We start from the raw sequence: 15,236 nt of genomic DNA, 5'->3' as shown, positions 1-15,236 counted from the left end.
CAAAAAAAAAAAACAAGTGTACTACAGTGGTCAAGAGCACTGACCTGGAGCAGAACAGTTGGGTTCAAATCCTGGCTTTGCTACTTACCAGTTTTGTGACATTTATCAGTGTCCCCCCATCTGTAACATAGGCATAACATTATCTTTTTTATTGGATAGTTGTGAGGATTAAAGTAAGAGCATGTCAATGTAGAAAGATTATATACATTCTATAGTTCAAAAACATTGGCATGTAGATTATAAATATTTGCTATCTTAAAATATTTTTATTTGGGGGCAGGACTTTGAGCTGCTCCACCCCACCCCCACCTCCTGCTGCCCATGAAAGAATCAGAACCACTGCTGGGCAGGGTGGCTCATGCTGGAATCCCAGCACTTTGGGAGGCTGAGGCAGGCAGATTGCTTGAGCCCAGGAGTTTCAGACCAGCCTGGGCAACATGGAGAAACCCCATCTCTACAAAAAATACAAAAGGTAGCCAGGCATGGTGGCTGTAATCCCAGCTACTTGGGAGGCTGAGGTGGCAGGATTCCTTGAGCCTGGGAGGTGGAGGCTGCAGTGAGCCAAGACTGTGCCACTGCACTTCAGCCTGGGCAATAAGGTGAGACCCTGTCTCTGAATGAATGAATGGATGAATGAATGAATGAATGAATGAATGAATAAATGAATGAATCAGAACTACAAGAAAACCTGCTAATCTCTCCACATTGTCCCGAGCCCATTAATTTCCCAGCTGTTTTGTGGCCTGAAGCTTCCATCCACCACAGAAACCAAGATATGCCAGACAGGAGAAGCACATGGTGGTCATTTCAGGGGCTAGTGTTAGTGAGGTAAGTGGGATTCCACTTCAGACAAGCTGGAGGTCATTGGGGAAAATGTCAGCTCAGGCCCTGGCGGCCCCTCCGGCCTCTGCCCACGCTTTTCCGGGTGCAGGAGCTCCCCACTGCGGGTGGGAGGTCAGGCAGAGCAGGAGCCCAGCCCTGCACCTCACCACCACCGAATGTGATGCCCTGCTGGGCGGACAGGGCCGCCAGGGCATGATCATGACAGAACAACCATGAGCGGCACCCAAGGCTGGCGCCAAGAACCTTCTGGAAATCCACCCTAGCTTATGTTAAACTCCATGTACCTCTTGTGGAGTCGTGTCAGAGAATTATGAGAGTCAGTTGGTCCACCTTTATCAGGAGAAGGTGCTCCAGGACCTGGTACTCAAGATGCCAGAATCCCAGTTGAGAAATTTCCTGGGTGTGAAGAGACAGAGAGCAGGGGCTTGCCGCAACCTTAAGCCCTGTGGTTTGGCGAAAACTTGGATCCTGCCTTTCTGGAGGAGGTTGACAGACAGTTCACCCTTGTGACTATGTCTAGTGGCATATGCTCCCCCTGTGGTGTACCCCGCAGCTGTGTTTGCTCACCAGATGTCCGCCAAGGGAGTGACAGTGACTGAATTTAACATGGAGACCACCCCAGCCATGAGCAGATTCACGTTTCATTTCCAGGGACCCTGTGGTAGGATGCTTCCTGAAGCCCTTGCTGGTCATGAAAATGAAACTGTTTCTTAAGCATCCTGGGAAGAAATAAATTATAGTATAACTAGGTGGTGAGCTGCATATTGGATGATCCAAAAATATTCTGATTCCCTGGCTGGAATCCAACCTGTTGATAGGTGTTTAGGGCTCAGAAGTAGCAAGAGCAAAGGTATTTAGAAGTCAGAGAACTGTAAAGTGAATGCATGTTATTTGATTTGAACTGAAACATAAGAGACCTTTGATGTATTTAGTTGGTTATTGGGACTGAAAAATGTTGTAATTAGATTGTCTTTAAAAATGTAATCATCCTGATTATATTTTTCCTATTTGGGCAAAGATAGAAGTAGAGGGGTAAAATCCTGCTATTTAGCACAAGTTTTAATGGAAAATAAAATCATTCTCTACAGTAAGGTAACTACCTACTTATATAAAGATGTTACCCCAGGAACAAAAATTCTTTTCTTAACTATTACTTGTAACATTGAAAACATGTTCTTCCCTTTCTCAAGGTTAGTATTTGCCACTTGGATTTTAATAATCCCTTTGCTCACCTATGAGGAGCAACAATAAATGCAATACATTTTGAAGGAGAATTATCCTGGAGAATAACCAAGGTAGAGTATTTTCTTTTAGAACCAGCTTTACTCCATTAGGACTTCAGCAAAGAACTGGTTTTTAGGAAAAGAATTCATAAAAAACTATATGGTAGAACCATTTGGGTATTTTCCAAGTGGTAAGAATAATTGCTATGAAAATGAATAGGGAAATTTTAAATTAATTATTTAAAAAGGAGCCACCGAATAGATTTTCTAAGCTTGAAACTATCTAGAGTACCATGAAATTGTGTTTACAATTCCTTCTCAACAATGTGCTTCTCCTCTAGAAGCACATACATTGTTCAATACATATTTGTTCAATAATACTTTGTGGGGAAAAAAATCACTAGATTAAGAGACTCCCCTGAACCACTCCCAAGTTAAAAAAAGAAAAAAAAAAAAAACCTCTCAAAAGCAAGGATATGTATACTTTATTCCCTCACTCAAAAAATTATGTTCAAATATAAAATTAATCTCTAAAAACTCCCTTATAGGGGAGTCTCTCAAATATCATTCCCCCCCTTATCTTTCATTCTGCTCCCTATTGCCTATATCCAGTATTTCAGAATATAGGAAGAGACGGAAGGCAGAGGCTTGCTTTTCACCTGCTTCCTCTTGAGACAGCAACACTGTGACCATCTTCCTCAAAGATGCCTGGAGTTCTTCTGGATGTCAGTCCAGGAAAGACACAAAACAGCTCTGCATTGCAGAGACCTCCCTAAAACACCTCCCTCCCATATTGGATAATTTCAACATGGCAGGGACACCCATGTGTGAAGTTCTTATTGGAAACCTTTAACAGATATGGTTTAAATTTTAATACAATGGGCAATGTTTTGTTTTCTAGAAAGACAAATTCTTACAGCTGATTGCATGCAGGAAAAGCTTTATTAAGTCAAGAAGCGGTTACACTTTTTAAAACTGTTATGCAGAATACTCAAACATTTTTAAAGGACATAGGAAACTACTAACATCTTTAGTGAGAGAGTTCCACTTTCACAATTTTCTCTGCTCCCAAACCCCTAATGATCAGCTATAGCATATTCATTTTTTAATATAGTATATGTCACGCAGCAAATTGTCAAAAGCTTTTGTTGTGAAAACACTTTTCTTAATTAAATACACAATTAAAAGATATGATTAAACACTTACACGATGTGAAATGTTTAAAGGTAATACACAATAATAGGGTTACCAAAGGACACCTTCCAATTTTTCTTTCTATTCATTTTGATGTTTTGTTCTTTTCAAAACATTTTCTCTTATTACATTTATTACTAAAGGCCTTACTTTAAATACATCATGCTACTTTTGTTCTCCTCTTCAAATGCCGATCTTTTAACAATTTGAATTCTCTGGCCTGGGAAAAGGAAGTTATCCACTTACAAGGTATATTTATTGACAATATGGATGTTACAGTCCAAACAGCACAAAATCAACCATGTACATGTAACACGGTGAAATGAGTCCACGTTTTCTACACACTACAGGATAGGAAGAGCTGGCTCTTAAGGCCCAGGGCTCACATGATTATGCACTTGTCAAGCAGCTTCTCAGTGGTGTTGGGCATCTGGGATTCCTTCTCGGGCTCCTGGAGGTCGGTGGGCTGCTGCTTGTAATTCAGCAGCATGTGGAACAGCTCATGCACATTCATATCTGTCTTGGCCGAGATCTCCATGAAGGCGCAATTCCACTCCATCGCACAGGTGGCACCATCATGCAGGGTCACCTCCCGGTGGATGTCATCACTTTTATTGCCTACCAGCACGATGGGGAACTTATGCAGGTTGTTACCTTTGATCTTGCGGATCAGCTCATAGAAGGCCTTCAGCTCTTCCAGGGTTTCCTTCTTGGTGACTGAGTAGACCAGGACGAAGGCGTGGCCCCGGGCTATAACGTGGCGCTGCAGAGCGCGGTTGCTGTCGCCACTCTTGCTGTCGGTGATGTGCAGGGAAAGCACACCGTGGCTGCAGCCCAGCAACTGGCAGTAGGTATTTTCAATGGTCGGCAGGTACTCATGACGGAAGTTGCCGCTCGCCCACTTGTGCAGCAGCGTGCTTTTCCCCACACCAGCGGTGCCGACTACCACGACGCGGTAATCTCTGATCCTCCTGTGGGACTTGAAGGCGCGGAGGACAAGCAGGGCAGGCAGAAGCCGCAACCGCTGCAGCAGCTGCTGTTCCTTGGAGCGAAAACTGACGTTACCCATCGTTGGGATTCGGAGCGGAGATACGTGCACAAGTTCTCCCACACTTAGCTGGCAGCAGGAGACTGACTCCCTAGGAAGAAAGTGAGACAGACGGTGAGAGATGGTAGTGGTAACCTACAATGTTGTCAGATGACGTCAGCCTGGCCAGCTGCTCCACTAGGACTCTGGAGAGAGTCCACCCCGTGACGCAAAGGGGTGCACAGGGCGAGAAGAAAATTCCCAGGCACAAAGTTCAGCCTGCTAGACCGAGGGACCGGCAGGTGATATATACTCAGCAGACCTGGTGGTTTGCTTTTTACCATCTAGAAAGTGCAACAATACTACCTTTTGTTTTCTTTCCTTTAACTGTTTTATTAAATTCTCACTACACCCCTACAAGAAACACTTACTCTCATTTCCTCTCTTGTAAAATGAAGATTTTAATTGAAGAGGACTGAACAGTCAAAGAGAAGCAGGTGGGGGAATTTTCCCCACTCTCCGGGGCTGAATGCCAACGTGACATTTAGAGTGACACCACCACCCTGGTTAAAGCTACAGAGTCATCAGTACAGGGGAAAGGAGGGGTGTTTGGCATCAGTGGTGTGGGATGTAGAGAGGGGAGGCAGCTGCAGTCAGCACAGCCCAAGAAGAGGCATGGGGAGCACCTTTGCTCTGAGCATGCTGTCACCATGTGCCACCAAGAGCTGAGGGAGGGGTCTTAGTTCATGAATCCTTAGTCACAATGACAGTGGAGTTAAAAAATATATATATATATGTGCCTTTCTTTTCAGTATCTCATCTCTGCTTAGAACACATTCTAAATATTGAATGAGTTTTTCTACAGAACAGTGGTTTTTCTTTTGCCATGGCTACTACCTTTAACAGAGTAGTTTTAATTCAGCCTTATGGAAGCAGAGGAAATTTCAGGATTTGAACAGTCAATGAACTTTTTGAGTTCCGGAAAAAACACAGTAGAATAGGTTTGTAAGAAACTTTTCTCAGAGGTATATCCTCAATACCAGACAGCTGCCCAGGGGGACTGCTTCAGAAGCATCCTAGGTCAGATGGAAAAAGTTCTAGGCACCATGCAGACAGACCGCATAGCTGGCCTCTGGACACAGGTAGGAAAAGTACAAGGCAATGTCATTCCTCTGGCACTAAGTATAGAAATTTATACGTGTTTCTATGTGATGATGGTCCTGAAAATGCACTTCTCTTCAGGTACAGCTGTGATTGTGTCATGTACAATACCAGAAAGAGAAGAGACGCTTTTTGTATATAGCACACTTCCTATATAAACTAGCCTTTCTTGCTGGCTGCGTAGTTGAACACATACTGTCCCAGTACTGGGGAAAAGGACCCTTTTAGAATGTGCAAGGCCATGAGAGTAATATGTTCGTATTAGAGTTTTGGTGGTGATTTTTTTTTTTTTTTTTTGAGTCAGGGTCTTGCTCTATCCCTCAGGCTGGAGTGCAGTCATGCGATCATGGCTCACAGCAGCCTCAACCTCCTGGGATCAATCAATCCTCTCACCTCAGTCTCCCGAGTAGCTGGGACTACAGGCATGTAACACCATGCCCAGCTAATTTTCTTATTTTTTGTAGGGACGGGGTTTCACTGTGTTGTCTAGGCTGGTCTTGAACTCCTGTGTTCAAGTGATCCTCCTGCATCGGCCTGCCAAAGTGTTGGGATTACAGGTGTGAGACAACATGCCCACCCCATATTAGAGTTTTCGTTTGGAAAAAAAAATGTTGTTGCTGGTTGTTATATCTTCAGACTTACTTGCTTCTAATTCTAGTCTGGCTTCTTTAAGATAGCGTGATTCTAAGAGTATTCTAAACTTAAGTGGCAAAATTTAAGTAAATGATTTTATATTCTTGATTAAAGGGGACCAGGGATGTTAATACAATAAATATTTGAAATTGATACAAAATAAATACATACATATGTCTAAATCATTCATTTTTGCAGCTTTCAGGTAAAATCTAGCACTTTGTTCCAGTCTATAAGATGTGGTTAGTTGATATCATCTAATATTAAGTAATGATATCAGCTATCCAAATCCTGGGCACAATTCCTTTAGCAATGATGACCTTTAATAAAATTTAGCTTAAAAAACTAGATTTCTGCTACAGTGATGCAATCTTTCACATCTTATTTATTGACAAAAATCAACAATCCAGCTTTCCTTAGGTCCTCACGCACTAGAGTTCTCTAGTCACAGAAATCCTAGCCCTGTCTGCACTGCCCACAACTATTATAAACTCCACGTTAGTATCAAGAGTTCCAGTAAAGACCAAGTATCTCTTGGCCACCAACATCCCACATTAGTAAATGTGCATTACTAATTATTCTGTTTTACATTACTTCCTGCTATAGGCGATGTATGTACAAATTCATTCACAGAAAATTGGTAAAGCAGCCAGGCGCGATGGCTCATGCCTGTAATTCCAGCACTTTAGGAAGTCAAGGTGGGAGGATCGCTTGAGCAAAGGAGTTAAAGACCAACCTGGCTAAAGGGAGACCCCCGTCTCTATCAGAAAGAAAATAAAAGAAAAAGAAAATTGGTAAAGGACACATGTGATAACTGAAGTTTCCAGATGTGAAGAGAACTCTCATTCTTTGGCAGTGGACCTCCCTCCCCCCAGCACTCCTTCCAGCTTCCCAGACCACCTGGCCTCAGGCTGAGAGGGAGGTGAAAGCTTCCAGGAACCGGAGGGCGTCCAAACCCAGCGGCCCTGCGGAGCTCAAGGTCCCGCCGCTGCTGCTGCGGTACCAGCCTGGCTCATGGACATCACCACGCATCTGCAGGGTCAGGTTTCTCTCTGGTGGCTGTAGTAGCACCTACCCTCGTCGTTCATCTCAATCTTACTTTCACACTACACGACTCCACTATTATTTCCTGAATACTAGCTACCTAAGCAGCTGTAATAGTGGACACTATGTCAACCTTTAAGCTCGCACACTTAACCAAGCCTCTTTCTTCTATATTAAAAAGTGCTAGCTTCCCAACGGGACTATCCAAAGTGCAGTTGCAGGACCTGCCACGAGCCCGCAGGGGCTGCGAGTGGCTGCGGGTGGCTCTTGCATAATCGCGCCAAGAAAGACGTGGTACCAGCTGTAGGGACAACTCGCCCATAAACTTCCACTGGGGACAGCATCTGCTGGTTTGTCTGGCACATGTTGTTTTCAAGTACCCCTAAAAAAGCGAAAGAAAGACTTACCTTTCTCGGAGGTACGAACCACGCAGCCTAGAAGACAAATGCGCTGCTCGCAGAGACTGCCGCGACAACCAACTGGACGCCCCGAACGCTCACTCCTCTGAGGTTTGATTCGGACTTGCGCACAGGAGCGGGGTGCGGGGGCGCAGGGAGTGTCGGTAATAGGCATAAATTCCGCTTGCGCGATGCGTGGTGAGAAACCAGCCGGGAGGGGCTGGCCCAACGCAGAGCGGCCCGAGGTCAGCTTGGCATCTGCAACACTCGAGTGGCTAGTCCAGAAGTTCAGGGTGGGGTTACAGGTTGCGGAGGAACTGTAAAACTGTGGACTTTTTCTCACCTGTTGGAATAAGCTTCAGGCAAAACTTTGCCAAAACCGGTCCAACTGATTTTTGACGAAGGTCCAAAAGCAGTTTAATGCAGGAAAGATAATCTTTTCCACAAATAATACTGGAAAGATAGGACATCCATAGATCCCCCTGCCAAAACAAACAAACAAACAAACAAAAAACCCTTAAATAAAAAGTGGCTAGACATAACTGTAACGCGTAAAATTACAAAAGTGTTTTAAAAAACAACAAACCCTTTATTGCCTAAGGCTAGGCAAAAGGTTCTTACATTGACATTAGTGGCATGACTAGTAAAAAGAAATTTTGATGAATTAGACCCCATACGTTTTGCTTTGTGAAAGACCCTGTAACGATACTGAAAAGGTTTACCTAGGAGAAAATGTTTACAAGCCACGTATCTGGCATACAACCAGTATCTAGAATATGTACATAACTCAAAAGTCAATTATTTTTAAAAATTCAATTAGAAAATAGAAGACATGAACAGACATTTCACTGAAGATATGCAGATAGCAAATAACCATATGAAAACCTTTAATGTCATTAGCCACTAGAGAAATGGGAATACGTGGCTTTCGTTATTCCTCGCCTACCACTAGGGCGGGTTGAGGGTCTGGCTCCAGTAGCCCCGGGTGCCTCTCACTCCTTGGGCGCACTGCTACTATCCTGGCAGAACCCTCGCCGAACCCTCGCAGGACGCCCCATCGGGTCCGCCAGCGGCTAGGAATACCGCTCCGCACCTCCCACCACCAGTCCCTTTTCCAAATGCGCCTGCGTCTGCCCGCCACGTCTCCGAGCCGGTCTGGCTTCTTTCTCCCTTGCCTGTGAGCGCCTGGCGGCGGATGTATTGAAAGCTGCGCACCACCGCCTACCGAGCGTTCAGGGGAGTGTATGGAAGTTGTTGGCAGCAGGTTTTGACAGCAGCACCCTGTGGGCCTAGTCCTTGGCGGTGGCACCTGGTTTTGTGTGCCCCAGCCAGCTGAGGCCACGGTGTGTGGTGTGGGGCCGCTGGTACTGCTCTTCTGCCACTATAATCCCTCCCCCTACCAGGTACCTGGTGCATAGAAGTTTAAAGACCTGTGAGGTCCAGCCTGGCGCCTGTAATCCTAGAGAATAAGGAGGTTGAGGCCAGGAGTTAGAGACCAGCCTGGGCAACATGGGGAGAACTTGTCTCTACTTTTAAAAAATTTAGCCCAGTGTGGTGGCTGCCGCTTGTCGTCCCAGCTATTTGGGAGGCTGATGTGGGAAGATCACTTGAGCCCAGGAGATCAAAGCTGCAGTGAGCCGTGATCACAGCCACTGTACTCCAGTCTGAGCAACAAAGTGAGAACTTGTCTCAAAACAAATTCCAACTTGATTCTGGTATAGCATCACATGACAGGTAGCAGCCCTAAAGGAGATCAAAGTATTTTACCCCAAAATATATTTCTGGCATATTTTGGAATGGTCCTGTGCAAAGCTATCTTTTGTGAGGGAAATTTGCATTCTGTGGAGAATCTCCTTCCCTTTCCAGGTCTTTTCCTGATGCGAGAGGGATTTAACTAAGAGTCTGACACCTTTTAAGGTCATTTACCTTTTGAGATACATATACCATCTATTCTTTCTGAAGCATATTACAGGATTCACGTATGTAACAAAAACCCTGGCTTCCGCAACCTCCCTCCTGCCATCACTGGCCAAACCCTTCCTCCTCCGAAATGTCCTGGCTTTCCAGGTCAAACCAATGTATACCTTACATGTATTGATTGATGTCTTTGCCTGTATTTTCTGTCTTCCTAAAATATATAAAAGCAAACTATAATCCAAACACCTTGGGCACATGTTCTCAGGACCTCCTGATGCTGTGTCACAGGCCATTATATAGGACATCCATAGATGTCCTATATATAGTGTCACAGGTAGTGACACCACATATAGTGTCACAGGTCACTTATATTTGGCTCAGAATAAACCTCTAAATATTTTACAGAGTTTGGCTTTTTTCATTGGGTTTCCCCATTCATTTTGTTAGCATTAGCTCATACCCTTTTCGTCCAATCATATTTCTACATGGCTGTCTATATTTTGTTAATCCTAAGTTAAAAATAGACAATTTCCTCTATATGTTTGGGTCATCATTCTGCAGGCTCCCATGTATACATATTAAATACATTTATATGATTTTTTTCCAATTAATCTACCTTTTGCAGGTTGGTTTTTGAGTGAGCCTTCACTGAAGTTTCCCCTTGGTCCCTACATTGATAATTAACTCAAACTGTTTTACCAAAATTTGATTCATAGCTTTTATCTCATTTTTCCAGAAAAATAATTTGGATCCAACTGTTTTCTATAAACCAGCAAGCTGATATGTTTTACTATCTCACAACTGAAATTCTAAAATAAAAGCTAGAAGACCTTTATGTGTGTATCTATTTGTTTAAATGTATTTACACATATGTACATGTATTATGCTGTATGTTATGTCTACATAATAAAATTCAGTGTAGTAGGCCAAAAATCCCTTAAGAAATGTTAATCTGATTGGTTTAAATAGATGAGCGCTCATACAAAATATATAGTAATTAACCTAATTTTTTAGTTCATGTGACTTAAGTAAATCTTTTTTACTTGGTTTTAAAATTGTAATTGGTTTTAAAATTGTTGATAAAAATAAAATTAAAAACGTCCTTCTAATCGTCAATATATATTTTTGCCTGTGTTTACTGGTGTGGGGGCCATGGCTCTTCGCCCCCCAAACATTTGCTGAAAAATCACTGACATAGGTCAGATTGATTAGTAAGAGAAAAGACATACAAATTTATTCAATGTGTGTACACAGGAGCTTTCAGAATAAAGACCCAACTTCTCAATGAGTTATAGAGGCTTATGCACCAGGCTTGAAATTACAGAAAGGATGGGGGACTTGGATTCTGGTAAAACAGATTATGGGAGGAGAAGAGGAATTTATTGAGGGGCAGTGAATGATTGGTGAGAGAATGGTTGGATTGAGGAACAGATATTAACTTGCAAATGGTTTTTTTGGAATTTAAATCATCCTTGAAGGCAGTCATTGTACTTCTGTAAAGGTCTGCTTGGGTGTGGTCACATCTTGGTCTTCTTTTCTGTAACAGATGAGATAATAGGAGGTAGAGAACCAACAATTGTTCTCCTTAGTGGGTCTGGTTCTTAGGCAGATAAAGGAACTTCAGCTTCTTTGGGAAGGATGGTGGGGGTAGAGGAAAGGTCAGAGAGACCTTGAGGCTTCTTTAGTTTCGCATGTTAAATACTGTGTTTTGGTGTATCAGCTTCTGAGCACAAGCGCTGGTCAGTTTTATATTTGCCTATGCTATTAAGGTCATGAAGCTATAAACCAGGCCTAAAGCAAAGTGATATTTGTTTATGCAATTCTTTGATAAGTAAGATTAATTTAATATTATACCTGTAATGTCAACACTTTGAGAGGCCAAGGTGGGAGGATCACTTGAGCCCAGGAGTTTGAGACTATCCTGGGCAACATAGCAAGACCCTATCTCCATAAAAAAATTAAGAAATTAGCCAGGCATGTGCCTATGATCTCAGCTACTTTGAAGGCTGAGGAGGGAGGATCCCTTGAGCCCAGGTGTTCAAGGCTAGAGTGAGCTATGATCATACCACTGCACTCTAGCCTGCGCAACAGAGTGAGCCTTTGCCTCTAAGGAAAAAAAGAAAAGTTATATCTTCTGAGTTATCTACAGATACCCATGTATTTAACTTTATGGTTCTTATATGGGTAAACACCTCATGTTAACAGGCTATATAATTATTTAATTAAAAAAAAAACTTGAAATAATGACCAGCTCCATCTAATATCTCAATTTTTGTAAGAAATCTAGATATAGTTGTTAAAAAATAAATTAACTGTAAATGAAATAAATGTTTATAAATGAACTCATGTAATTTAAAGTCTTAAAATTTATGTTAAATTAAATCATATATACAAAATAAATGTCTGATCATAGTCAAATAAGATAAAATGATTGGTTATCCCACATTTTTTAAAAAAAGAAAAATTATAGGACTAAGAGGTAGGGGTTAGGAAAATAAAAGGTCTAAAGTTGAAGAGGACTTATAAAGGATGAGCTAATAAAGGAAATTTTATGTGTTATTGACTTGGCTGGAATTAAAAATAAATTATGTGTTTTTCTAAAAATTAAACATTGTTGGGTAGGGGGCCAGGGGGATGGGCACTGATACAGAACTAGAGTCTGGTTCCTTATATTTAAAACAACAAGATTTCTTGAAATATTGATCTGATTTTAATAAAATTGTAAGGGGTTTTGATTTTTAAATCTATAATCTGTTTTTAAACAGGTATCTTCTCCTTGAGATCTATTTAATTTTCCTGGTTTCGGGTTAAAAATATTGTCTTCTTGATTTAAAGTGGTAATTTCATTCCTTGAGGTAGTTTTTTTTTAATTTCTCAAATTCATATTGCAGAAGTTCATCTTTTGCAGTTTCTTGCTGCACATGATTTGCAGGTCAATATGTCATTTCCTTCCGTTTTTTCTCCCCTGGAGAAGGCCTGAGATGATCATTCTCCTGTTTGACTTTTTCTGGTTCTAACATTGCTGTTTTGGCCTGACATTAAATATTTATCTTGAAGGCCTAGAAAAGCAGCATTTTTCTACAGTATAACTTAATTTTGTGCTCTTGGCTTTTCTTAATATATCTGAATTGTTCCATGTAACCAGAAAAGTTACTGTGGTAACAGCATGCTGTTACTAAGAACCATGTATTTCCCTGCTCAAGGTACTAGTTTTCTTGTTTATATTCCTCTAGTGTATACTCATAACCTTGGACATATTCTTCCTGTGTTTCATGACATTCAAGCACCCTTTTCATCAGGTTCAACTTCCAGGTTATCGGAATGAGCTTCCCAAAATGAGAAACAATCACACTGAAGAGGGCTTTCTTTACGTTTTTGGTAGTGAGTCTAAGAAACAAAGATTTTATGTTTTAGTAAACTGACTTTCTATGTTTCCTCTATTAGGCTTTTGATTACTTAGAAAAAAATGAGTTTTAACAGGGTCAAGGTTTCTAAATCCATGTGACTTTCTTATTGCTTTTGAAGTCTTTTGATTATGACACTGGTTAAATGAATAACTGTTATTTCACAGCAACCTGTGATTCTGTTTTGAATCTTTTGACATCTTTGACAAATGTCTCCCAGGTCAAATCCTATTTTAAGTCCTTTTGACCTAAAATTAACTTCGAGATTTTTCAGTTAGGTTCCTGGAAAACCTTAAAAGACAGATTTCTCATTTTGTAGAGATGACGAAGCTTATTTGGTAAATTGTATAAAAACATTGTCAAATAAGTGATACTACATTGTCTTTGAGTTACATTTATGGACATGTTGATATGAATGTTTCAAAACTTATATAAATTCATAGAAATCTAATATGTTATCAGTCATAATCCTTACATAACCTTTTGTTCAAACTATACTCATTGTCCCTTTTGTAGAGCTGGGCATTCTCTGCTATAATTCAACCCAGTCATAAAATGTTACTCAATGGCTACAACAGGACTCAAGCCTCAACCAGTTTCCCACATGGTCTTTTGAATTCTTTAGTTGGTTGCCTTCAACATTAGGTTTATGGTTTAGCACCAGTATTTAGACCAGTCTGATTATATTGGCAGGTTTTTTTGTGTGTGTTACGATTTTTAAACTTTTTTCTTATTACCTGACTAGTCTTTGTAAAGCCAGCTCTCCCAAGAAGATAATGTTAGCCCAGCAAGATGACTGACTAGACATAGCCAGGTAGAACAGCTTCTACCAAGGGACAGAGACAGCTGGTATACTCTTAATAGATCTTCAGAGGGAAGGCTGCCCCTACCACTTCCCTCCAAAAGTGGATGTAGGGAAGACACAGAAACTGGGCTGAAGTGGAGGGAAACCTGGGAACACTCTATGGGGCTACTGTGCACCTGGACTTGTTCCTTGACCCCAGTGGCTCTGAGGGCATGGGTGAGTTGAACTGGCAAGGAGCAACCCGTTCTTGCCATAGGCCTATGGAACCCCACCAGGAGGAGAGTCCTCAACCACCATGGACACTCGAGTTGGCAGGAAGGGCTACTTAGAGAAGTGGAAGGGGCAGCAAACCAGCTGATGTGGAGCTCAGAGGGTTTGGAGCAGGAACATATGTACCAGAGCAAGGCCAGGGACACCCATCTCCCTAGGATCAACTTACTTCCATAGGAGACTTTAGCTCCAGGGGAACTGTTGGTCCTGAACTCTGTAGGGCTATCTTACCCATCAGCTGGGGCCTGGTCCAACCTAAGCATTACTTGCTCTGCTGGCTTCTCCCAAAGCCCTAGCCTAGTCACACCTGCTTGCAGGGCAACCTCAGGTGCCCTGGGGGCCCACATCATAGTTTCTGTGCTGGCTGACTGTGCCTGACTGGCAGAGAGCTCTAGCTGGGTGGCCCTCACAGCCACACACCAGCCCACACATTCCCTCCCCACATTGCAGCTTCCCCAAGGCCCACAACAAGTCCCAACATTGCTTTGCTGGTGCATATCTTTGCAGGCAGGTTTTGCTTTCCTTGCCCTGCCACCTCACCAGTGTATGTGCACCTTACCCTGCCACTGCTGTGCGAGAGTGCAGTCTCTGAATTTTCTGAATTTGAATGTTGGTCTCTCTAGCTAGGTTGGGAAAGTTCTCTGGATGATATCCTGATATGTTTTCCAAGTTGGTTCCATTTTCCCCCTCTCTTTCAGGGACACTAATGTGTTGTAGATTTGATCTCTACATAATCCCATATTTCTTGGAGGTTTTGTGCCCTCCTCTTTATTCTTTTTTTCTACTCATGTCTGACTCTCTTGTTTCAGAAAGCCAGTCTTCAAGTTCTGAGATATTTTTTCCCACTGTTTGGTCTGTTTGGTCTGTTCCCCACTGTTTCCCACTGTTTGGTCTGTTCTGTTTCAAGTTCTGAGATTTTTTTCCCCACTGTTTGGTCTGTTCTGCTATTAATACTTGTCATTGCATTATGAAATTATTGTGGTGTGTATATGTATAGACACCCAAACCTGGGTATTTATATATTCACCCACTTCCAGTTATATATGAATAGACACCCGAACCCGGGTATTTTTCAGCACTATCAGGTTGGTTACATTCTTTTTTATACTGGCTATTTTGTCTGTCAGCTTCTGCATTGTTTTATTATCATTCTTAGCTTCCTTGGATTGAGTTTCAACATACTCCTGTAGCTCAGTGATCTTCATTCCTATCCATATTTTGAATTCTATTTGTGTCATAACAACCATCTCATCCTGGTTCTGAACCCTTGCTTGAGAGGTGATGCAGTAATCTGGAGGAAAGATTTCATGACGAAGA

At 42.1% G+C, this 15,236-nt stretch overlaps 1 protein-coding gene and 1 long non-coding RNA gene across 4 annotated transcripts in view; one reads left to right on the top strand and one right to left on the bottom strand.

Moving 5' to 3' along the window:
• LOC112429606 (uncharacterized) overlaps positions 1–15,236 on the top strand; it is a 296,367-nt gene that overhangs the window by 216,571 nt on the left and 64,560 nt on the right. The window lies entirely within an intron of this gene.
• On the bottom strand, positions 2,987–8,592 carry LOC105498435 (DIRAS family GTPase 3). The gene is made up of 3 exons (XM_011770508.3): positions 8,470–8,592; positions 7,533–8,005; positions 2,987–4,399 (listed from the first exon to the last, which is right to left on the bottom strand). The coding sequence occupies exon 3, from the start codon at positions 4,327–4,329 to the stop codon at positions 3,643–3,645; it is 687 nt and encodes a 228-aa protein (XP_011768810.2). The 5' UTR covers positions 4,330–4,399; positions 7,533–8,005; positions 8,470–8,592; the 3' UTR covers positions 2,987–3,642.

This window comes from Macaca nemestrina, chromosome 1 (genome assembly GCF_043159975.1).
Source record: "Macaca nemestrina isolate mMacNem1 chromosome 1, mMacNem.hap1, whole genome shotgun sequence".
Taxonomy (NCBI): domain Eukaryota; kingdom Metazoa; phylum Chordata; class Mammalia; order Primates; family Cercopithecidae; genus Macaca; species Macaca nemestrina.
The sequence above is the reverse complement of the archived record's forward strand: the minus strand, read 5'-3'. Positions and strand labels throughout refer to the sequence as shown.